Source organism: Aythya marila, assembly GCF_965140915.1.
Source record: "Aythya marila genome assembly, chromosome: 1".
In the NCBI taxonomy this organism is placed as follows: Eukaryota; Metazoa; Chordata; class Aves; order Anseriformes; family Anatidae; genus Aythya; species Aythya marila.
The window spans coordinates 44,586,550-44,613,388 of record NC_139042.1 but is presented as its reverse complement, the minus strand read 5'-3'; the positions used below and the strand labels follow the sequence as shown (position 1 = coordinate 44,613,388).

At 34.5% G+C, this 26,839-nt stretch overlaps 1 protein-coding gene across 5 annotated transcripts in view; it reads right to left on the bottom strand.

Annotated features, from left to right (window-relative positions):
- Nucleotides 1-26,839, bottom strand: part of SCEL (sciellin) — a 77,884-nt gene that overhangs the window by 13,223 nt on the left and 37,822 nt on the right. For 4 of the 5 annotated variants that reach the window (XM_082752846.1, XM_082752847.1, XM_082752848.1 and 1 more), the window contains 9 exons: nucleotides 25,692-25,806; nucleotides 24,939-25,001; nucleotides 24,545-24,616; nucleotides 18,981-19,049; nucleotides 17,149-17,214; nucleotides 13,520-13,585; nucleotides 11,811-11,846; nucleotides 10,553-10,624; nucleotides 167-226 (listed from right to left, as the gene is read on the bottom strand). In XM_082752846.1, coding sequence (XP_082608972.1) covers nucleotides 167-226; nucleotides 10,553-10,624; nucleotides 11,811-11,846; nucleotides 13,520-13,585; nucleotides 17,149-17,214; nucleotides 18,981-19,049; nucleotides 24,545-24,616; nucleotides 24,939-25,001; nucleotides 25,692-25,806 — 619 coding nt within the window. The remainder of the gene's footprint in view (nucleotides 1-166; nucleotides 227-10,552; nucleotides 10,625-11,810; nucleotides 11,847-13,519; nucleotides 13,586-17,148; nucleotides 17,215-18,980; nucleotides 19,050-24,544; nucleotides 24,617-24,938; nucleotides 25,002-25,691; nucleotides 25,807-26,839) is intronic. The other variant, XM_082752850.1, reaches the window with a different exon arrangement.

Genomic DNA, 26,839 nt, shown 5'->3' with positions numbered 1-26,839 from the left:
CATCTGTATTTTTATATTCATGTTAATATAATTCTGTATAAGGAATTTTACTTATAATATCTAGGAACATTTTAAAGATTTGCAACATTACCTTTCCTGACATTCTTATCATTACAAACTACTCGCTGCCTTAGAAAATCAAGGCCTGAGAACTTTGAAGACTTACTCTTTGTCACTTGTGAAAGACCTTGCATTCACTTTGATGAGGTCATCAAGATCTTGTTTCCTTTACAGACAGAACAAAAAACAGATCAAATCACAATTAGTACAGCTGGCTAAAAATTAGCTAATTTAAAATTACTTAAACAGAAACAATAATTCACACATTCTTTATGAAAGCTGAAATTAAACTGATAAGAATTTCAAAGCACGCATCATTTTAGTAATTCAGTGATATTCATAGAATCAGCCGTATGCACATAAACACACACTCTTGCTACAAGCACCAAATTAGGTTTCGGAAACAAGTTATACCTTGTCTCAAAAAAGATAATTCATGCTAAGCATATCATGGGCAACTTCAAAGACTGCCTGTCTGATAATATGCTATGATATAAGCATCTTTACCAGAATCCCAAATCAGCCAAATATTCCTGATATATGTTTGAGCATTGTCTTATCTGAAATGTAATTGTGGACTAATTCTTTCTAAGTCAGCCAAAGAGTCATTTAGTCTATTTTGTAGGCTATCTGGACCTGCTCCTTCCCAATTAAACTCTCGTCTCTCACAAGAAATTGCAGGTTTAAACTGAAGGACACTGAGCACTAGTTACATCCACCAATTATTGAACTCTCATAAAAGAGATAGAAAAGAGGTTATTATTATCTGATTTAAGGGGAAAAAAAAAATTGTTCTCAAATTAGAACCTGTTGGTTAATTATTTTTCTCTTTTTCAACATTAAAGATATATACAATAAAGTAATATAACTATTAGAAATGTAAGGCAATATCTTTCATACTTTTTAATTGAACATTTAATAGAATCAAAGCCAAACATGGGGTGATCCTTGAATGCCTTTATTTCCTTTCAAAGGATTTAAATGGTGTCAGTATGTTTCTGTGAAACACCTAATTTCCATGAAAATGCATTTTTCAGCTGAAAACCCCTCTACTGAAAAACTTCCAACAACTTTAGCTATGAAATTACCATCTAGTAACCTTAACTTGCAACAACAATAAATAATGGTCTGGAAGAAAAAAAATAAAATTGTCTTAAGAAGACAGCAATAGGAAAAGAACAACGTTCATGATTATATTACAATGTTCCCCTATAGGGGCTGACTTAAATTTAACTTTGTAGTCAACAATGTTCCATATGTCTTGTTACTGACATTTCATTCTGAACAGTTCTGTCATGAAACAGCATTTTAGTGAAAGATAAAGACAGACCTTTCAAATTGCTTCTTAGTCATGTTGGTCAGCTTTGAAGTTCACTTAGATATCAGGATATCTATTTCTTTATGAATGAGACAAAACCAGCTCAATGCATGGAGAGTCTACTGCTAATTAGCTAGAATTCCATACCAGCCATGAATAAATAACCTGTATATTACAGAGTTTTGCAAATTCTCTTTACCACAGATTTCATGCTTTTCAGAGTTTTTCTCCAGAACATGGAGTCATGAAGTTATGCAAGAACCTCATATTTCCTTGATGAATTGGAAAACATATTGTTTCCTCAATATTTGGAGGTGGCAATAGTAAGATGAGTAGTTAAGTCATGAATAAGGCCTCAGATAGTTACTTTGCTCACTTGTATTTTTACAGTTTTTATTAAGCATTCAGCTGTGTGTCTGGCTTGCATAAAATATACATTATTACTTGTCTCCTGAATCCTCTATGCCCTTACGTTCTCACAAGTTTTTAAAATATGCATCTCAAGTCTTCTATAAAGTCTACTGAAGCTTTGTGGATGCAGCTATGTCAATTATCATCTTTATGTGCCTTGCAACCCTTAAGTATTTATCAGCCTTAGGGTCATGTATTCACCAAAAACACAGAAATCAATAGGCTCCTGTTCATTCAGCAGACAGTCATGGCTGCTGTTTACTCAACAGGGTTGTCAGTAGCTTTTCTGCTTACTTCTGCTGACTCATAGCATTAAGCAACAGAAAGACTATGACAGTATCAAATCTGTGCCCTACAGCACCCTGCTTTTGTGTTTGATTTTCAAAGGAACACAGGGAATACAGGCATTTGGGGAACCAAATTCCAATGGGCTTTTTTAAGACTTAGCTCAGTAAATAGATACACTTTACATTTTTAATCAAATTATATATATATATTCACCTTTTTACAATTTTCAGTTTAGTATTTTTTAATATCTCCTGGGTATTCTTCTTTTTTTTAAAATCAGATAAATTTATTGAAGACACCTTCCTATAAAAAATCAAATTTTTGTAGACAAATTTTGGGCCCCTCACTACAAGAAGGACATCAAGGTGCTGGAGCATGTCCAAAGAAGGGTAACGGATCTGGTGAAGAGTAGAAAACAAGTCTTATGAGGAGTGGCTGAGGGAGTTGAGATTGTTTAGCTTAGAGAAAAGAAGGCTCAGAGGAGACCTTATTGTACAATTACCTTAAAGGAGATTGTAGTGAGGTGGGAGTTGGGCTCTTCTCCCAAGCACCAAGTAGTAAGATGAGGGGAAACGGCCTCAAGCTGTGCCGGGGAGGTTTAGAGAAAGGGATATTAGGAGAAATTTCTGTACTGAAAGGGTTGTGTGGCACTGAAATAGACTGCCCAGGGAAGTGGTTGAATCACAGTCCCTGGAGGTCCTCAAGAAATGCTTAGAGGCAAAACTTAGTAGCATGGTTTAGAGGTGGACTTGTCAGTTACCAGGTTAAAGGTTGGACCAGATGATCTTAGAGGTCTTTTCCAACCGGAATGAGTCCATGATTTTCTGAAAATGTGTTCCTACTACAAGGCCCAAATACAAGAACTTTTTGTATTCATCTTTGAGAGAAGTATTAAAATGTCATAATGGTCTTGTATCAAAAGCTGCATAATGTAATTAATACCCTAGAAACTGATTGTAGAACACTGGCAAGTTATATCACTTATATTCTCGTTCTTCTTGTAGCTAACATTTTTCTGTCAATGGCAAAGCCAGAAACTACCTCAAGATCAGCCATAAGCCCAATCTTTTTAAAATTTTATATGTATTTTAACTCTCTTCCTGGGTAACTTCAGATTTGCTTTACCTTAAATTACTCTGTTCACTTTTTACAGAGTTTTCAAACAGTGACAACAACAGCAACAAAATTTATCTGAAATAGTTCACCCCTTACGTACTGCTTTTTTGTAAATCACAACAAAAATAGATTCACATGCTTGCAATACTTTAAGAATCATTACTTTAGAAATGTGTTTCCTGGCCATATTAATCCCTGTGAGGGATAGATGAGGTAGTCCTGTTCTGTAGACTTCAAACCATCATGACTATGCAGCCAGCAACATTTTTTAATTCCTCCTACATTATTTTCAATACTTGGAGTATTAGAATGCACTAACTGGCTTGAAAGGAGGATTTTACTTGCTGTCCAAAGGAATTGTAACAAAAGTAGTAAAAGTCTAGGCTGCATGTGCACACCCTGACAACAAGCAGCCTGATTTATAGAATACTAACCCTAAGAAAGCCTAGTAAGTGAATAGAAATAACTGCAGCTGCAGCTTTCAGCACAAAAATACATGCTGACTGACCTGTTCAGCTATGCTTTATGGTTCCCAAGGTAGAAAACTTCTTATGTAAAACATAACCCTTAGAAGATATTAATTTATTGCACTGGTAAGAGTTCTCTAACTTTCAACTTAATGCAACAGATGCTTGGCATGACTCATGCAATCAGGGCTGACATCTTGCAAGTTCTTTGACTTGAGGTAGCTGACTTGGGCAAAGGAGAGGTCACAGGATATAGAACTTCAGGCAACTGGTTCAAGGATAGTGCAGGTTAGCAACTGAAGTTAATGTTTGAGAGCTATTCTTTATAAAAGGATAAAACATAAAATAGGGCTAATTGCAGGAATTAGTGGGTAAATCTGAATTTATCTGATTAGATATAGGGCATACTTTCTGGAATTTTTTAAATCTCTCTAGCTGTCCTTAGCAAAATGACATTTACTTTAGCAATAGTACACATGGGACATCAATGCTGATAGAACCACATAACCAAGTGTTAGATTTATTAACAATTCTAAAAGAGATATTAAGTATTAATGTAGGGAACAGACTAACCTATAAGGTCATATATTAAAGAAGTTCCTTTAACATCAGAAAATCACATGCAGTGAAAAGCCACTGTGGAGAATTCTTTCCAGTTCAGGTATAACTGTCATCTGAAAAAAAAAAACTACATCGGTGTCCAAGGCTGGCTGAATTGAATTCATACTTCTTAAGTTTGTCAACAGTATTTTAGGATATAGATGATGATGGAAAACAACAGCATAAAACTTCTGGGATTACACAGAGCAATTTAGACAAACTTGAGGAAATATCTTTCAAATATGGTAGGTGGCTTGTAACAGATACTGACATTTTTCAAAAGTCCTTCTGAAGCATGCCACCCCCAAACACAGTATTTTCAGACAGCCATTACACCACTACAAACATACTGCCTGGGGTGAGTATTTTTAGAAATGGATGAGAACGAGGCAGGACAGACAGCCTGCCAGGAGGAGATTATATTCTTTGTTCATAAATTCAAGAAGATGAAATATTTTAATACAACCTCAGAACATGACTGGAATTTTTTAGGAACACCTAACTCAGGATAATAAATATATGTTTTTGTATTCTGCATTAAAAAAAGACTTGTAATAGCAGTACAGAGGGTTTTCTTGCCATATTTTATACAAAAGGATTTGTTAAATCAAGTATTGACAAAATTAATATATGTATTATAAACTAAAAATGTTAAGCCTTAAATTAAGACCTAGCTGTGCTTGTAATGTTCACAGAAGTATGGAGCACATTTCTATTGATTCATTTACTTTTCCCTTTGTAAGTAACCATATTCAGAGGGGGAAAAAAATAAAAAAATAAAAAAATAAAAAAATAAAAGTATTTCTTGCTTTTAACTTTTCCTTGCAGAAAATGCCTAAAATAGCAATATGAATCTACACGAAAGCCCTATTTTGAAGATCAGAAAAACCTATGTGCAACTGGGCCACTGTGGGCCTCATGCTGCTGCCTTTTATTTTGCCTCTAGCACCTTTTGTAAAATAGGATTAGAAATTTGACAACTAATGAAGAGTCCAGCAGAATAAAAGGCTGGCAAAGATAAGTAAAGGAGGTTTAAAAAAAGCTGTCAAAGCAGGCTGCATGCAAAAATTATGGCTTACTTTAACCAGACACTCCTATTCTGCCATATCTTGAACCTCTGTGCTTCTCAGACACAAACAAAAAGGGAAATTATTCAGGGATTGTGTAACAAGCTCTCAGAAAATTAGCTAATTTTCAAAAGCTTAATATCTGTGACCATGAATCAGTATTAGCAAAAGTTTCTTCACTTACACAAAAATTCTCCTTTTGGCTATCTCATTTTACTCACGTCTTTCTTGATTGAATGTATAAAAGACCTATAGACATATTCTGTAAGTAAACTTTTAAAGGTATCAAAATTAATGTATAATGTAACCACCAAGTATGATTTGTTTCCTTTTATGCTCTATATTAAGGACTCAGAGAAATTGAGTTGTCTATATTTTGCTATAACTTTCACTCTGCATTTGAGTTCTAACTCAGTTCACTTGAGATAAAGCTCTAATATTTTCCAGTCCTTCTGTTCTGTCAGATATGTTTGTGAGTCTCTCTTATTTCAGTGGATAATGGTTTTGTAATTCTGGTTTATCTGGTGACAAGTCAGATCACCATCAAAAAGGAAAAGGCAAGTGAATCCCATCCTGACATTCAAGCACAGCTAATACTTTATTGGTCTTGAAAACATTCAGATAAAGTTCCAAATGTCATAGAAAAAGGAAATGTATGAATCATTGCCTAAAAAAGAGCTTTAGCAATGTCACTGATTGTTTGATGAAAGCAATGAAAACCTTTCTAACACTAGTATTTGCAAATTTGGAAGGCAATGGAGAAAAACATAATCCAAAAATAGATCTTAAGATTTTGATCACATTATTCTGACTGTTCTTATGCTAAGGCCAAACTGAAGTTGATCCTGGACACATCTGGGAAAGAGAGCGAGAAAATAAATTTTAAACAGACCCTGGCCATATTCTTGAACTATGCATCCTCTGAGTATAAGGCAGGAAAATATGTCACAAGTCCCTACTCATTCAGTGGATGTATACTCATCCTGAAGGTCTTGCTAAGCCCATTTCTAGGTCTAGGTGTTCCCTAATTCCTGAAAGATTTATTGCCTTATTACTTATAATTTCATCATTCCTTTTTGCTGATACAAAAACAATTCACATAAAGACTCCAGCAATGTAGGTAGAGTTTCATGGAGGAGAAAACAGGAGCACACGAATTTCACAAGACTTGCTGCAATGTCTGTAATCGGTGGGGCACTTAGTGTCACATCTCAGGATACTCAATGAAGTTTTACATCTACTCACTCTATTATCAGCATCTTCCTCAATAATCAAGACGCTTATATTGAAGAAGTCATATACAAGATTTTTAATAGACCTCTCTTTCTTTTCTGATTACAAGCCATGAGCAGGCTTATAAAAATACTGAGGTGACCCCCTTTTTCTAAGAAGATAATGATGCTCATAGAAGAGTTGCACAGAATTTGCTTTTGAGTTCATGGCAGCTACATTGCATGGCTTCCTATAAATTCATGGGAATTCAAAATACTCTTACCACCATCATTATTGCTATCGTGCTCAGCTGATTGTTAGGTATGATGGAGAAAACAGCTGCCCAAGGATCTTAACTGAACACCATGCTGACTGTTGTCTCTTTTAGTCAATTGAGGCCAAGAGGCCATGGTGAGCTATATTGAGCAAGAAGTCCCTTGGTCTTAATATTGATCATGATTCCTAAAATCTGCTGCTAACCATCAAGCAGCCCCCATCTCTATGTTCAGCAATGACTTTTCTAAATATGACACCAAACAAGTTTTATTTCTTCTTCTTTCTTCAGTGATCTTTCCCAGCTGACCTCCTACAAAGCATCTGATCTACAGCTGTTCCCTCTGCCATGACTGAATATGTAAAGGCCGCACTAATGAAATCTGGCTAAAACCTTAAGGGCATTTCTGCCCTTACCTAGTAATGTCAGAACAGAAGAAGACAGTTTAGGGTTACAGAAACAAATTGCTGCCAAGTGAGCCTTCCAAATCTGAACTAAGATTTAGTCTAGAATATATTAAGCATGTCAGGTACCTTGCTGAATAAAGGTTAACATCATGGGCCTGTCTGAATTTTCATCTGCCATCTATGGTTGCTTTACTGTCTCCATATCACGCTTAGTCATGTATAAATGAGAAAGAATAAAGAAGTTCTTTGAGAAGACAGTGGCATTTATTCTGAGGCAGGATGCATTTCCTTCTATACCACTATGCTCACTAGTCAGTGCCAGGAGCCCTCATTCAGACCAAAGGCTGAGGAACCGAAGAGCTCTGCAGTCAACTGTGAAAGCCAATTTAAACTGTGCCAAAACCAGTGTAATGCTTAGCCCTGAGGTTTTCAAAGTTAAATAAAGAGGAAGAAGCTGTTGATCGGGATGTTTTGTAGAAGGTAGACTGGGAAAGATCACTGAAGAAAGGACAAGAACTTATTCAGTTTTGCTTGGAGAATACGTATGACCCTGCAAACACTGCATTAACTTTTCAGTCAGGAATAAAGGGTTTGGGTCTTAGTACACAAGTTCTGCAACAGCAAATCATTTATATCAACATGCAGAAAAGCTGTAAATCAGCACTCCATTCAAAGCCAGATCTGTCAGAATGGGGAGGCAGAAGGTCCCTGTCACTAGAAAGTAAATTAAGGTTTTTGCCTTTTACTGAAATGCAAAAATGTATCATCAAAAATACTATTAATTTTTACTATCAAAAACAATTTTGAAAGTTTTAAGCCACTTCTCCTAACCATAAGAAATAAATTGTCATTGTAGCCAAAGCCAGATCTGGCTGTAGTCATTACTATTGAATTATGGGTATGCTTATGTGACTCCTGTTTTAGTACCTTTCTTTCCAACATTTGAGTGACACAAATATCTTTCATACCATTTAACATTTTACAGGTCTGCTGAAGTATTATATAGTCTCTAAAAAGTGTAAGTAAAGAGAAAAAAAGAGAAACAGAGAGACCAAGAGACCTTATTTGAGGACAACCTATTATACTCTGAAAAATACACAATAATGATTAGACAGGGTTATATTTGCTTCTACTGGCTTCTTGCCTACTTACATATACTAGTATACTAGATGTATACTGTTAGACGCCCTAAAAATGGTGAAATACCTATTCTATTAACTGCATCCAAAAGGTGGATGTCCACTTATTAATTATACCTCCATATATTCTATATATGTTATTGTTTTAAGACAGATACTACATCTAACTGTTCTATTTGAAAACAATGGAGAAATTGTTTTGTACTTTAATAGAAGCAGGCTCAGGCCTGGCATGGAACACTACATAGAGAAGCTTAACTCTTAGCCAAAAGAGATATAGTATCTGACATCCTTTTCAGGTAAGTCTCTTTCAGGAGTTTTTCTTTTTATCACTGACTAGTTTGATAGAAAACCAATTACCATTTGCTATTTATTTTATACTGAAATTAATCCATTATGCCTTTAACATCTTCATCAGAATCCTTGACAAAAGATATACAAACATTAAATATAAATTTAAAATGCATGACCTGAAAATCTCTCCATTCTAAGTAAAAATATATTAAATTAAAGGAAGCAAGATTGCTTTTAATAAATTTCACTATTACTACAAATATTTTTCATGTAACTATTTATTTACCCTGTGTGGCACAATCATTTTTGCCAAAAGCACAGTATTTATATGGCATCTTTAATAGAAGAAAAGCACTTCTGCTGACAGCTGCTTAATGCATATTTGGTTAGCATAAATTTAGCAAAATTTGTAGTTTTGTGAAATTGACACATGAGTAGCAGATGGCTGACATCTGAAACACCAGCCAAATCTGAAGGAATTATAACAAGAGTAGAGGGGGCGGAATTTTGCCCACCAAGATTACAGGCTACTTATAGTTTACATACTGACACAAATAGCTGTAGCGCAAGGTTACCATAGTAACTTGTAGACCAAATATTCCTCCAGCTCTCCACCAATGGAGGGAGAGCAATACAAAGCTTGACATGGTAATGAGAGCCACCGGGGGATGATGAATGTCGACTGATTGAGAGTGGGGATTAAGTAAGACTTTAACACGCTTTTAGAAGTGAATGGCTGTGACTTCCTCAGTTAATATGGTGGCATACTTAATTCCCTAAGATTTCCCACAGTTGTTGGCTGGAAAATGTTTCACTGAAGCATTGCTTTTTTCCTAGGGATTACACTGTCACATGTCTTGTGCATGTTATTCTTACGTATTTTTTCTTGTTTTTACGTACTGAGGGGAGGGGACATGATTCAAAATAATACAGACTGTGACTTCAGACCTTAGAAAACTATACACCGTGAATCAAATGAAATCCAATTAGCTAATCTAAACTCATTTTAGTACCTGCACAGCTTACCATTACCAGTTAAAAACTGCAAATATGAGCTACCATAATTATTGGTGCATACCTAGAAATCTATTTCTAATTAATTCACTTTTTAATTGCATGTTCAGGCACTTTATTATGGCTGAAGACAAATTTTTTAAGTCAAAATATCTCAGCTCACAAGCTTGTTTTCATCGTATTTTCTCCCCTTGTTCTTTTGAGGAGGTGGAGTGAGAGAGCAGCATGGTGAAGCCTAGTTGCCCATCAGTCTAAAACCACCACAGATGGGTATTGCTGATTGTTTTGAAAAATATGCTATCTCCATTAGTAGAGAACCTTACAGTTTACTGGAATTTCAGTTTAAAAACATTTCTGTCTTTTCCACCAATAGTCTTCAAGATATTCTATACACAGATACATTTGTAAGATACATTACTACATATGCCATGTTAATAACTACATACCACAAGAAAAAATGCATCTGCTTAAACATAATTGTTTGTCACACTAAATGGTATATGCTATTTTTTACTATTTAAAATTTTAACACTAGAGTACATACATTTGGACTTTTTATGTACATAACTGCGTGAAGATCCTACTGCTCCCACAATTTACTGAAGCCCAAAGAAAATATACTACATAATCCATATTACTGCAATTCATCTGCTTCTATTCTTTTGCAGCAACTATCTACATAGTACTCTTTATGATGCAGGCTAGACACAATGGAAGAATAAAAAATGAAAACATCTGAGGTAAGTTAGCAAGGTAGAATAGAGGAATGCTGCATTTATCTGTGTCTAAAAAAAAAGCTAGTAAACATGGAAATAAAAAAATGAAGTACATAAAATCATATTTATCACACACTATAGCATTGTTTTGAACATGTCTGCTGTTTACCTTGCTGTAGATTTATCTTCCACATCAGTCTTTGATTCTTGAGGGGTCACTTGTTCTGATGAAAAAGCAGCACTACAATACAAAATGTGAAAAGAAACAATGCATCAGATATTTGGAAACGCATTATAACATTTATATGGGCTATCATTGTAGATGTATATTTTTAACAAACATAACCACAGTGAGTTTGGATTTTTTGAGATTTTTTTCATTTTGTGTATTCTTTATACCTATTTATATATACAAAAATGAATATGCCGAGACCAGCTGTTTTACTAGTATGGATGTAGTAATAAAGTAGAGTCTTTTTACTGTTCAAAAATTATTTTAGTAATAATGGAATTTTTGATTACTTTTCTACTACATACTAAACAAATTTTATTTATCTAGTAAAGACTGAAGTTTTAGTTAGTAAAATACTCAATTAAAAAAAAAAAAAGTAAATATTTACATTTTCCTATTTTTATTTATTTGTGTCAGATTGGTCTGACAGGACCAGTCAGATTGGTCACTACTGGAATACTATGAAATGATAATAAAGTAAGAAGGTGGCCAATACAATTGAAAATAAGAGTCCATGCTTCTTTAGACAATCTTTCTATTAGGATGGCAATTAAACCGTGACAAGTTTTGTAACTCCTTTAATCACAAGCCATGAAATTACAAGCTAGTTAAGTAATCTTTTCCTAATTTAGGCCATGTGAAATGTACTTTTCTTTAATGAATGGATTTAATGAATTTATTTTCTAAAATTAGAGCAACCTTTGCTGACACTCAAATAAGCTTATGAGTACATCAATTAGTTTTATATTAATGCCTTTTACTACAAGCCTATGCATTTATATGGCTATTTAATTTACTATTTTCTTTACTTTGCTTACCTATTCCTATTCCTATTTTCATTCTCACTTTAAAACAACAGTTTAGCATAAAGGAATAGTTGCATTAAAAACATGTGCAACTGTGGAATTAAAATTGTAAAGCAGTTTTTAATTTACTTTTTTTTTTTGTTCAATTTCAATAAAGATCCAATTAACTGTTCTAAACTATACAAAAATAATTATAGTTCTGCAAGGAAAGATATCTTTTTCATGCACTTCTGGGACGCTGGCTACTGAAGAACCCACCCCATCCTCAATAAATTACACAGTCTGTATTAAATGTATATACATTATATCAAATAAATAACAATAAAAAGTGTGCACAGGGGTGTGTTGCATTTCTAAATCTATTAAGAAGAAAAGTAAACAAGATGTACCTTGTTGGAGCCTTTGAATTTTCTGAAGAAGGGGTCCTGTAGAGAAAGAAGAGTAAATATTTCAGAAAACAGGCAACAAAATGTCATTACTGAAGCACTTTACAAGATTTTGGATCAGTCATCAGCAATTAATTTTCTTTTTCCTTGTTTCCAAGACTACAGTTTTGTTTCTTAATGTAGAACATAACTTGTTTAACCCAAGTAGCATAATACTAAATTCTGATCATATTCTTTATATGTTAGTAAGACAATCATTCTTCGATTAAAATTCTCCAGCAAATCACTCTGATCAGTAGTGTTTTGTTTCCTGCACATATTCCACAGCCAAAAAAAAAAATAAAAAATCAATTACAGTCATCTGCTTATATCCTTAGCTTTAATTGCAATTTCTTTTAAGGGTTCTGTAAAGTGTTCTTAATCAGTTTTGAACTAAGGCAAAGCACTACAGAAGTTCATGTCATGCTTGAATAGAGAATGCTAGAATCAGGTCTCAGAATCAGAAAGGCAAATTAAAAAATAAACTGACCAAAAAAAATTATTTAATTGCTGAATCCCTTTCCTGAAGACAGGCCATTCTCATATTTGAAGAAAAGACACAGGTCTTCACTGCAGCTGTCTTTAAGACTGAGAGTGACCTTTTAAAATTGTAATTATTATTAGCATCTATGCATGACACTTTATTTCCTGAAACTCACAAGCATATAAAAGGTTCTTCTTTGCTGACTATTACTAGTTATGGTAATATTGCAATTTCATACAGTTCACACATCTTCAAAGATCTTTTCAAAGATAAAAAAATTAATCATTTAATGCCCGTCCCTGTTTAACCAAGTATCCTTGATGGCATTGTGTTATATGATGGCAAGGGTAATGAAAACTTCATAAAGAATATGTCTTTATTTTGGTCATCTCTGTATAATAAAGGAGTAATTGGATAATTAGTGCTGAGAAGGAATCACAACATTTTACTGGAAGATGGGTAGGTGTCATGTAAAGATACACCCCATGCTTTCAATATTACCATGATACAGTAAGACATTCAAATGAAGCCAGATAAATTCATGACAGTTGACATAACAAACTTTTCTTTTAAGCACTGACTTAAAATAAAATAAACTTTCGCATCTAGGAGCTATCTATGTGCACACAAGAAATGTCTTCCCTTTCTGTCTGAGATGCCAGAAACAACTGTGATTTTAGAAATAAACATTAAACATTCAAATGCAAGTAACTTTATCTTGAGATTTTCTTCCGAACTGTTTCTTGGACACCTTACTGGGAGTTAACTAAGCAGTTTTGTGAGGTTATGTCCACACTGTTAACCAAAAGTGCTCAGAGTTAGCCCGACTGTCTGAGTAAACAGCACCAATAGATTCCTGCCCGTATGACTAGTTACTCTATAGCAGACTTGTCTTGTATAAAGCTAACTGGAACAGTCCAAAGTAAAATCAGAGAAAGCATACAAGCATTGTAGAAAATTTTGGGAGCACTTACGTAACCTCAAATCACTGGCACTTCACATACTCAGACCCGTCAATGACAAGCATCAATCTAGGAGCCCAAACAAGTATTTAGACATGGGATGCTTTCTCTACCCACAACATCTTAGCATACTACGTCCCTCAAAGAATTGACCTGTTGGCTCCCTCCTGAAATTAACTCTACCCCAAAATTACAAGAGGAAATAACCAGCGTTCATCAGTACTTACAATTTGGTTTCCACTGTTTCTGTTGTGGTCTTACTACTTGAAACAGGGGGAGGCATCCAAGATTGTCTGTCAGTGTTAACAAATAAATTATTAAGTATTAGTATAATGTTATGGGGCTGAAAAGTAGTTTGGGTCTGTTTCTCTTCAAATGAATGTTAGAATCTCAGCAATGCTACAGAAATGCCTGTAAATGTCCTTGAATTATTAGTATTTTGAAAACTTTATAACAATACTTTTTAGATTTTTTTTTTCAGACAACTGAATGGAATTGGAAATAACATAGTAATTTTAATTACTGTATAAAATGTATTTTCTGACTCATTTTCAGACTTCTGCAGGTCTCTTCTGCAACATGAATGATTCAAAAATAAGTGGATCATTTTTGAAAAACACAATCCAACAGAATGTAAAAAGCAGAGGGTGTCAAATACCAACCCAAGAAACACATTCAGGCTGGTATTAGAGGCCTTATAAGCATCACAGGCACCTTCAGGTCTTTTTTTAAATTTTCCTCAAGCCTATCACTCAAGCAGTTGTGTAGAAAAAGCATTTGTACCATAAACAGTGCAGTTCAGTGATTGCCTTTCACATATTCAAAGGGCCTGTAGAGAGCTACTTGGGCTGAAAACACCATAAACTTCCACTGAATTAAGGTTTTTAATATGAAGACAATGACATTTTAATTTCTACTTTCATAATACTGCTGACCATAATGTTTGCACATGGAATGTGGAAAATAAAATCACAGACAGAATTTATAACTGGAAAGGATACACAAAGCAGGACTTCATAGACTTGGGGGCACAAGTGAAGGGATGGGGGCCCAAGAGACAGCCTCCTGTATATTGCCAGAGATAGGAGTCTGGGAAGAATTGTACTCATGCAGATTTACACCTGGCTATGCAGCTATAGCCAAGGCTTTGGATTCTCTGATCACATAACACATCTCAGCAAAAACAGATCACTGGAGAGATATGGGATCAACCTGACTAGGAAAGGAAGAAGAATCTTCACTGGCAGGTTGGTTGACTTAGCGAATTGGGCTTTAACCTAATGGACTTGGGCAGTGGGTTTCAAAGCTATGACACTTGTATACTTGCAAGCTACAAGGTGGAAGAATGCACCTACTAGAGTAGTGAGGAATGCTCCCCAGCCCTCCAGAAAGGTTCTGCCAGAAAAGTTAAACAGTCCAATGGAAATGTCTGTGTTAACAAACACAGCATGGGTAACAAACAGGAGGAGCTGGTAGCCACTGTCCAGCTGGAAAGCTATGATCTGATTTCTATCAATGAAACGTGGTGGGATGAATCACATGATTAGAGTGCTGCAATCAGCTTCTATAAACTGTTCAGAATGGATGGGCAAGGAAGGAAAGGTAGTGGGAGGTTGCCCTCTATGCAAAAACAAACAAACAAACAAAAACAACAGGATTGATTGCACAGAGCTGTCTCTAAAAAACAGCCACACACAGATTGAGAACTTATGGGTGAAATTTGGATATCAAGCCAACAAAGAAAACTTCTTGGTTGGTATTTACCACACACTGCCTGATCAAGAGGAGGCTGTTGATGAAGAGTTCTTTCTTCAACTACAGGAAGCATCATGCTCACCCACACTGATCCTGCTACAGGACTTCAACCTCCCTGGCATCTGCTGGAAAAGTGGTGCACAAAGCTGAGAACAGCCTGGGAGACTCCTTGAGAGTGTTGAAGATAACTTCATATTCACAGAATCACAGAATGGACAAGGTTGGAAGAAGGAGATCTGCCCTGAAGATCATCCAGTCCTACCCCCCTGTAGAGCAGGATCACATAGAGCACATTGCACAGGATGGCATCCAGGCGGGTTTTGAGAAGAAGAGGTTCCAGAGAAGGAGACTCCTCAGCCTCTCTGGGCAACTTGTTCCAGTGCTCGGTCACCCTCACAGTAAAGAAGTGTCCCCTCATATTCAGCTGGAATCTCCTGTGCCCTTTGTGCCTGTTGGCTCTAGTCCTGTCGCTGGACACAACTGAAAAGAGACCAGCTCCATCCTCTCAACACCCTCCCCTCAAATATTTACATGCATTGATGAGGTCTCCCCTCAGTCTTCTCTTTTCCAGGCTAAATATGCCCAGCTCTCTCAGCCTGTCGTGGTACAACAGGTGCTCCAGTCCTCTAAACAAAGTCCAGATGATTGAAAGCACAGCCAGAGGAGAAGTGTTACTGGACCTTTGCTTGCCAATGCAGGGGAACTTATTGAAGAACACAAGACTGGAGGTAGCCTGGTCTGCAGTGACTGTGCCCTAGCAGAATTCACCATCTTGAGGGATATAGGCCAAGGAAAAGTATAGTCAGGACCCTGAAGCTCAGGAAGGTAAACTTTCAACTGTTTAAAGGAAAAATGGAGAGGACCCCCTGGGAAACTGCCCTCAGGAATAAAGAAGCAGAAAATACATTTTTCTTAGGACACAAAAGCTCTCAATTACAACATGCAAGAAATCAGGCTGAGTCAGGACCTATTAACCAAACTAGAACACAATAAGAAAATGTATTAGCAGTGGAGGAAGGGTCATACATCCTCGGAAGACTATAGGGATATGGCTTGGGAGTATAGGGATGGAATCAGGAAAGACAAAATACAGATAGAGCTAAATTTGGCTAGGGACATGCAGAATAATAAAAAGGGTCTGAAGGAATGAAGTCCTATGCCGCATAGGAGAAAATCAAGTTCAAGACCATGTGAAGAACCTACATGTTCACAAGTCCACAGGACCTACTGAGATATCCCAGGGTCCTGAGGGTACTGGCAGATGAAGTTGCTAAGTCACTATCCATCACATTTGAAAAGTCATAGCAGTCAGGTGAAGTCCCCAGTGACTGCAAAAGGGGAAACAATACCCCATTTTTGAAAAGGGTGAAAAAGAGAACACTACAAGACTGGTCAGCCTCACTTCTGTGACCAGTAAGATCATGGAGCAGATCCTCCTGGAAACCACATTAAGGCATACGGAAGACATAGAAGTGATTGGAGACAGCAAACATGACTTCAGTGACCCCATGGCAGGGGGTTGGAACTAGATGAGCTTTAAGGTCATTTCCAACACACACTATTCTGTGATGAAAGTACATTTTTCCCCAGCAGTACATTTTAAATAAAAATTGTTGTTCTTTGTTCTAAACCTTTTTTTTTTTTTTCCTCTTATTCAGACAATATTATCTGAAATACAAATTTTTAAAGCTAGCTTTGTAACATACCGAAAACCTTTATGTAGTTCATATGTACTGAAAACAGCACAGGGTCAAGTTTGGCATCAGAGATTTCAGCTGGTTGCAATTAGTGTGAGCTACACTTCTTTAAATTTAGACACTGAAAAGACACACTCTTGCTGAGTTAGGGGCTGCATTGAAGAATGAGCACCTATTGTTCTGTGTCCACAGAGCTCGCAAACTGTCTGTACTGAGACAGTCTTGCAATACAGTACTCCCAAGGAAAAAGAGCATGGAAAAGATGAATTCTTCCTGAAAAGTTAGAGCTGAAAAAGTTAGAGCTTGATAGAGGAAAAAGTTTTTGAGTACAATTGTGATACAATACTGAGGTTTAATTCAGTGCTATATATCCTCTGGCAATCAAAACATGTGGCAATGAATACCTTTTTTTCTTGATTGGAGAAGTGGCAGCAGTGTTTGTGGATGATGCATTAGGAGTCCAAGATTGTCTGTTAAGGAAATAAAATTCATTCATTCAGTCAATCATCTTCAATAAGTGCATCATTTAAAATGAGAAAACAAGAATAAAAATGAAATTTCCATTTCATTTCCAAGATACAACTTTCTGATATGGTCTAATTATATTTACATATGCCAACTGAAATTTTGGAAACACTTCAAAGGATATCAAATTTGTAACACTGTAAGGTATTCTGACGCTTAAAACTACGTCTTTACTTGATACTCATTTCTGACTTTAAATTTTATGTATCTTATTGAATTATGTCAATGCTGCTCTATTTTATGATATGCCTATAAAAGGAGCTGATATCCCTCATATTTCTAACTACAGAAATTCCAAGTCAGTGATTTTTCTCAAAAAGTTAATCAAAAAGTTGTCTTGTCCTCTTCAATTCTTAATGTAATGAGAATAACTGAAGAACATAGTTTTAAAAACTTGTTTATCACTGGATGGCAGGAAAAAAATGTATACCATTTAGGTCTCACGTAAGTCCCTCTTCAGAATTCATAATATTTAATAATTTAATATTTAATTTTCTCCATACAAAATAACACAAAATCCAATTTATATGATATTTCATGCATCATCATCACTATGATTTCCAGTATTATGGTACAAAATCATATTTTTTTAAAAAATGACCTTGCTTGAACTTTAAATGCCGGAGATACTCATTTGCTCTTCAGAGTGAAATCTCAGCACTTTGTAAGATGACATTTAATTGCTGGGCTCAGTCTTCACTAGCAAAGGTATTCATTTTAATTTATTGCTTGTAGAACTCTACTGACATTGCTGAAGGTACACAGTAATATATTTATTCCTTTACAAGTATGGCAACTGAGCTTTTTTGACTTCCACTTTTTAAATAAAAATAATAAAGAAAAATCAATTAGTAGAGTTTTACGTTCTTTAGAAAATAAATTTTCAGTGATGTTGAAACATGTTAGATATATCATGTGGCCACTTCTGCATCACAACTGACTTACTTATAACATGTCAAAGATTTTGTACTGTCTTATTTTAAATGAAAAATTGGCGTCAACCTGTTCAAAATGAAAAAGGGATCTTCTGATAAGAGCAAATCTGTCAAATAAACCCTACATTTTCTGTTTGCTTTCAATTGGAAAAATCAGTTAGCCTTGCTATCAACAAAAATATACTTTACATTTTGATTCTCAAGTTGTCCATTGGTCAATGTTCAATGGTATTTTCCACTGAAAACATGAAGCTGATTTTTTTTTTTTCATGTAGACCTTCCTCAGAAAAACTGTATTTGATAGAATTCACACAGACATGTATAGAGCTCTAGAACATAACTACATTGGACTGGTTTCAAAATGTTCTTTCTTTTATGCATCTGCTTTATATCTAAAATACTGTGTTTCTTATGTTGTTATGAATGTAAATTTGTAAATCTGAGCTGGTCCTTGTTTTAATCCATGTGGAGAAATGTGGCAGTTCTGGGGGAAAATTCCTCTTACTCTGAAGAATAAGAAAACATCTGAAAGACATCAGATGAATTGTCCTCTTAAGGACTATTTTTCATCTCACTGACTGTAAAAAGAGTCTGATAACTTAGGTATGGATGGCTACATTCCAGATGACAGATGGTGAAATGAAGCCTACAGTTAAGCTATATTAAGCTATATACATATTATATCTCCATATATTCCTGATACATATATATAACTTAGATGAATACATGATAAATGATACGTAATACTTAGATGATAAAGTTTCCAAAACTCTTACCTATTGTTTTGTTTATTATTCAGAGTGGGAGATTTATTTATGTTATCAATATCACTTCTGCCTGGAATTCTGTTTAAAAAAAAAAAACAAACAACAACAACAAAACACAACAGATTATTTATAAATTATGTACATACAAATAAATACTTATAAATTATGTATTATTTGTAAAACATGCCCTAGATCTTTATTTAAAACCAATTTGAATAAAATTTAAAAATGAAGTATTGTTTTGTCCTGTGTACAGATTAAAAATTCATCAGAATCACTATACATTTAGAACAGAATTAGACTTAATATAAATTTAGTGTATTAATATGCAAACAGTCTAAGTAGCTCACTGAAAAAAAAACAAACTTTTAAAAGATTATATTCATACACTGAATAAGATATCGAGCCTTATTGCTGCAACAGTTAATTTATGGAATAGAACAGAACAATTCCTTTAAATTAGATCAGAATACTAGAAAGAAGGCAATGTTTCTCAGAGAAGCTGTAAAAAAAACATCCCCTTTCCATCTCCCTCACTATCACTTGAGAGATGCAACTCTTGTCTTCTTTATGGTTTCTAGAGATCAAATTGATTTGAAAATGCTCTAGTGTAAAATGCCTGATAAAGCATAGTAGTGACCTATAGGAGCAATATACACCACAGCAGTTAGATTGTTTTAGCCTAAATTGATTTTATTAAGTCATTCAGTTTACACTAATAACAATGTGATTTTTCAAGCCCTTCATGGATTCTACAGTTGCTGCCCAAAATCCATCCATGGTTTCACAGAAAGCATTACGTAGCTGATATGTGGCTTATGTATATTATATATTATATAATATACATAATATGTGTATATATTATATATATATATGTATAATTTATATATAATTTATATTATATATTATATAATGTATTATATATGTTATATGTAATATATATTATATAATATATTATATATATTATATATTATGTAGCTATGTTTCATAGCTGAAACATAGCTTAGATACTGATATATTTAAATTTTCATTCCAAAAATGGAATCACAGATTGGTTAAGGTTGGAAGGGACCTCTGGAGATCATCTAGTCCAGCTCCCCTGCTTAAACAAGGTTAACTAGTGCAGGTTGGATGTGTAGATGCGTAGACAGCCAGAATATCCTTTAATAAGGAGAGTACAAAATTCTCAAATATAAATTGATATGTACTCAAATAGATCACAAATACTAAGTTGAGGTGTTTTTCTTAAATATCCTGATAAATTAGCTGAAGAATATTTTGAGCTACAACTTATTTATATATATAAATTACATAATATTATTTAGTTATGTATTCACATCTATACTACAGGAGCTACAATAGAAGATACAAAATAATTAAGTCTACAACTGTAACGCAATATTATGTACAAAACTTTTTGTACGCCATTGTCAGCCATGTATCACAAGTATTTAATGGAAACCCTTCAAGTGGGCTCTGGAGCACAATCTGTTAAATTTAATTGTGCAGACAACTACCTCATATCATGGGCTGTGACCCGCAGTTACAGTTACTCAAAAGATCACTAGAGGTCTCACTAAACTTGCAAACATTGCTGTGGATGGGTGTTCTAATTCACAACTATCCAATGAATCAGCATTTCATCAGAGTTCCATTTCACGTTTTCAGGATTTAAGCACAATACTTTAGATGGTGATGTATTTTCTCATTTTAGATAAGACTTAAAGGGATCCTCTGGCCTCCTACTCTACTGCTGCTCAATGTAGCAGTATTTTGGGAAAAAAAAAAAAAAAAAAGTGAATAATAAAGGTAAATATGATGTTAACTTTTACTTGTAAAACTTTCCAAGTGATTGAAGAATATCCATTCGCACACACAATGCTGTCTCCAACAGCCAACCTTTGGATCAGTAATCCATTTATCCATCTAATATTTTTCTGAACCAATTTAAACATCTGAACTCAAAGATATCCTGCAATGATGATTCCTATAAAAAGTATATGTGCTAAATGAAAAACAAATGTTCTGTTTTTAAATCATTACCTACACCTTTCCTTCTCCTATTTCTTAAAGTGAAAAAAATGGCAAATTCTTCCTTACTCACTTTCCCTGCATCACATTCTTTTCCAAGCTGAGAATTTTTTTCTCTTCAGACATTCTGCATATGAAAGCTATTCCTGCAAGCATACTTTCTGACCTTCCCCCCCTTTTATTTTCTCTTCAGGATCTACTGTATTTTCTTCACTTAAGTGAATATTGCATTCAGTGTTCAAGATGTGAAAAACTGGTTCATACCATGACTGAACAGTGGTGTCTGGTTTGCTCTCAATTCCTTTTCTAATAATTTCTATGATTTCAAAGGATTAGATTATTAATAAAGCAGACAATGAACATGTTTTTTCGTTTGTTTGTTTGTTTTGCTTCAGTCCCACATCCTATGATTTGACTGCTATAAATACAGTTAGTGTTTATTCTTCCTGGAATTTATTCTGGACATAGTAGCATTTAGTACTTGGAAAAATAACGTTATTTTAATTGTCATTATCTGATTTTTAAGCTTTCTTCCATCTTTTGTTTAATATTTAGCTAGTTGCTATTAATAAGAGAGGAATACATGGATAAATAAAATTTTTCCTCACATCTGAATGTTGCATTTTTTCTCTGTGATATGTGTAGATCTACATGCCCGTAATATGTGCATCTACTGCAGTCAAGCTGTGGATCTCTAACGGGTCAGCTGTACTTATGCTTGCAACCAATGGTGCAAACATGTAGTCATCCCCAACAACTGTTCCAGGACCTTAATATTAAAACTGAAGTTCAAATTTTGTAAATATTGGACTAGGCTAAATTCATATCAAACAATAGGTTCTTTGAATATGGAAATGGCAGTATCCAGGAAGCAGAGCTGTACTTAAAATGGCATGTGTATATTCTTTCACTGTCAGATTTCTACACGTTGTGAAGAACCAAATATTACTCCTTTGTTCCTCAATCAGTTTATTTATGATCTTTTTCAATAGAAATTATTTTCCATGTAGACAACATGACTTGCAATAACTTGATAAACAGCTGAGAGAGATCTCTAATACTAAGGATATTCTTCTCAAGAACTGTCAAGCTAGAACAGAGCTTTAGATTTTATTCCACATTCCAGAATCATACTCCGTTTTTCAACCACGACTTTTGAAAAGATTTAAAAAAAAAAAAAAAAAAAAAAAAGCTTTCTTATTGCCTTTTTTTTTTTTTTTTTTTTTTTTTTTTTTAACAATTTAGGCAATTAAACAATATGGCTGTTCTGGAGACTAGTTTATTCTAAGCTGAGATTTTCTTTACTATGGGTATGCTTGCCAGAAACAATTTATAAGAAAATGAAGGAATTGTACCTGGTAGAGAACATCCTTCAAAGAGGAAGCAAAAGTACCAAATTTGACCGCAGGCTACAAAGAGGTGCTAAAGGAAAATACATCACCACACCCTTTTATGCCTTAGGTTGCAAGTTTGAGGAGATGCAGAACACGTGGTCCTCCCTTGCAGAACTGTCTGCTGGCAATGGGTGTGCACAAATTAATCCTGGAATGATTATGTTTCAGTTTTGAGAAGATGAGTGATGACTGAGAAAAAAAATAAACTACTTGACTGCAGCTTCTTCATTTTGATAATTTTAAGATAGAACCAACAATATTCGGTCCATTAATGGACATATCCCAAATTAATTAGCAGAAATGCATATTCACATATATAATATTTTCTCTATGTATTCTCTTTTTTTTGTCATCTGTTGCATAATAAGAACTATTTATCTTAGATATTTGTGTGTATGAGAACACAAAGACAGGCAGCTTACAACCTAAAATACTGCAGGCATCTATATTATCTCAGCATAAAACAAAAAGTCATAGAGAGATAGAGATGTGCACATCCCAAGGAAAAATGCTGTTCAGCAATGCTGGAGAAACTGGAATTGCCCTACAACTTCTAAAGTAATAGTCAGGGATTCTATGCAGGACATTAAAGATTCAAAAATAGTTTTGAAGTCAATGAGTATATGTGTAAGTTTCATATAGCTGATATATTCTACCTGAATTTCCAGATAGACTCATAGAAACTTCCCTGTTAAAGACTTTAAATAAGCTCATCTACTGCATGGTAATAGAGAAGGTTCTTTCATGAATAAATAAATGGTTAAAAATTCAGAAACAAAGGTTTGGAATAAATAGCTTTTTTTTTTTTTTTTTTTTTTGAGTGGAAGGAGGGATCTGTACAAGACCTGTGTTTTTCCATATGCTCAGAAATTCAGAAATTATCTTGAAAAGGAAAGTGAGATGATGTTGCTTGCCAATGGCACTAATTCATGGCAGTCAAAACAAATGCTGACTGGCACAGTTTTCAGAAGTCATCTGCTAAAATGTCAGATTTCTAAAATGGCAGATGACATTCATTTTTCTTAGATGCAAAGTAATGCCTGACAAGAAAAACAATTGATCTCTGAACTAGCTATTATCACTCAGGAAAGAGGTCTTGGAGTTATACATACAATATTGTGAAAACGACAGCTCAATTCTCAGCAGCACTCAAAAGAGCAAATTCAATATTATGAAGTATAAGAAAAGGAATAACAAATGAACCTGAAGCTATTGTTATGCTCTTGTACATATAGAAGGTATGTTCTGAAGTGGATCCTAAGATCAAAAAGACTAATATGGAGATAGAAAAGATATGGAGAAGAGCAATAGGCAAAATAAAGTTACAGACTGGCTTCCTCATAATGAGGAAGCAAATACAGTAGGAGCCTGTATCCACCAGCCCATGGAATAATTGATGTAGGGGTGATAAAGAGCTCTGTAGCCCATTCTATTTCAGCCTTCCACGGGCACAGTAGATTTTATGCAACAATTTTTCATTGTTTCCTACAACACAAGAAGTAAGGATCATTGAACAAAATTACACAGATCCATGATCCAAACAAACGTGCACATTTTCCAGAATGTGCATTTAAATTCTGGTGCTGATAGACTTGGGGTGTTGCTGATACTAGATACTAATGTTGACTGAATTTTGAAGAAGTGATACAGAAAGAATCTGAAAATACAGGTGTAGTCATGTCTTGACAGAGGTCAAAGCTGGAGAAGACATTCAAATTAAGTAATTTTAAGATAAGTATATGGTTCTGATATTTGTACTTATCGCTCTATGAAGTGGCAGTAAAGATTTGCAAAGAGCTATGGTTTTAGACATGTTGTGCTTGACTATTGGAGATAGGATTCTGATTTATAGTTTGACAAGCAGGAAAGTGGATAGTTCATCTGTACAAGGATATGTACATTTATGAGCACAAGAATTCACAGAAATTGATACAAAAGAAGAACAAGATGTCAGAAAGAACCTTTTCTCAAATCATACTTCCATTTGTCTCATTCACAGTTCATGCAAAAATCATACATAATCTTCTATTTAGACACTTAATAAATACAAAAATTAATATATAATTTATTTCATTCACACCTTCATGCTTAAGTCCACTCATACATATGAGAATCACAAAATACAACACATATGGAAAACAGCCCTACCTGTCCAAGTTAGTATCAGACCTGTATCGTCCAAGTACAGCTTTCTGATCTTCCTTTTCATTTGTGCTACTGCTATAAAAAGGTTAAGAATGACAATTTGGTAACTGCTTTTATCAAACAACTTGTCACAAATAAAACAATATATAGGTCTTAAGTTTTAAAGTACTATACACAATTTCAGACCATTCAGATGTTAACGGATCCAACTCTGCATCCATTAACTCAATAATTAAGTCATATTTACAATAAGAACAATAAGAACAGATTTGCAATGGAAGTATGACTACACTATAATTGATTAAAAAAAGCTCTTGCTATAAACAGGATATAGTAAAAGGGTCATGAGTTTTCTTTGTCAATATCATTAGAAAGACCTTTAGACAGTCTACCATACCTGTGTAGGCTATCTTGGGATTTGTACTGGTTAAGCACTGCCCTTCCATAGTTTTCATCAGCACTTCAAGGAAAAGAAAGACAGTGGTTAGTTAAAATTTGAATTATATATTAAAAAAAAAAAAAAAAAAAGTAGTTTTGTTTGTTTTTGTTTGTTTGTTCATTTTTGGCAAAAGATTCATGTCTTCAACAAGATTTTACAGTCATTTACCAGTAGCCACACCAACTACACATCTCCAGGTTAGATTACTACAGATTACTACAGACATTTTGGAATGTTTGAATCATATCTTCCTATGTGCTGTTCATGGACCAAATAATGAGGGCCTGGTCTCAAGACAAAGTTTCTACTGTAATATAAGTCCCAGTAAATTTCAAATGATTCCAACTTCACTAAGCTCCTTAAAGGAATTTGTCAATATTTATAATCTTCACACCTGTAAAAATGAGTCAGACAGTATTCTTGCAACCGAAATACATGAAATGTGTATTTTGTATGTAGGGAAAAAGATTGAGATACTCATTGCATCTCATTAAATGATCATTGCACAAAAATCCTGATTAAAAAAAAGTCAGTGAAAGTCCAACAGACTAATAGTTCCGAAAGGCAATCAATATTTCATCAAGTAATAGTTATTTGATGAAAATTATGTAATTTTAGGTAATATAATTCATGACAAAGTTGACAATCCCAGAAAATGTACATAGCACACAAAACCAAAGACAGAAGAAATGTACTTCAGATCTTTCCTACCTTTCCTCTTCAGGTCTCTTCTTTATCCAGCTGTTATCTTGCAAAAGGGTCCGTCGCTTGTTAACATCATGAACAACTTGTCTGCTTTTAATTGCAACAGAAGGGCTCTTATTATCTATAAATGCAGAGAAAAGTGTCTTGAAAATGAAAGTAAGGGAAAGCTTTGGAAAGTTAAAGTACTGTTAGAAGAGCTGACATCTGTAGAAGTTCAGGACAGATTGAATCTTCAGCTATCAGATACAGACACAATACTTTTTTTAACATCAGAAAAGAAAAAGCATGAACATGTTTGAAGATCCTGTTTAGTACAGACTCTTCTTGAAAAGTTTGCAGATTAATGCCTACAACCTTAAAGGTTGTAGAAGACCAGTTAGAAGACCAGAAGACCAGACTTACAGAAGACCAGTTTACCAAACTGAATTCAGTTTTGTCCCTAATATGAGACAACTTGTTATATTTTTTTACTATAAACAAGTTTTATAGATCTGATAAAGGAATTATAAAGTATACATGCAACTGTAATTCCAGGAAAGCTAACCTAATGAATCTTATTTCTCAGGGGGTTGTCTGTGGTTGGATTTTCAGATGTGTGACAAGATACAAATTTCAAATGAACGCTAATCTTGAGATGATCACATGGTCCTCCACCCACACTCAACCCATGTGTGGATTTTCAGGTTCCTCAAAGGGGTCAGACTCCCTCTGAAGCTTTTATCTCAGTGGCTGAATGGAGTGGCTGAAAGAGAGTGAAAGCTCTCTTTTCTAAACAGCTATCTATTTTTACTTAACTTTTTATAAATGCAATACCTTTATGTTTTCAAAGGTTATCAGGACAGACAGACAATCAGACATCTTTCTTACTTATGCTAACAACCTAAAATCTTTGCCCAACAGTGCTAATATCTAGTATATTGAGTGACTAATAATATGATGTTCACTTGATCTATATGAATATGTATTCTTCACTATGTTAGAAATCTGATGTTTATTTCCTTTGGTTTCTCTTTATAAGGAGTTTGACTCAGGAGCAAGGAAAAATATTCAAAGACTATTGTCCATCATTCCCGTTTGTTCTTCTTCTCACTAAATTTCATATCATATTATTTCAAAGAGGATTCTCTTTGAAATGGAATATTTTTTGCTACCAT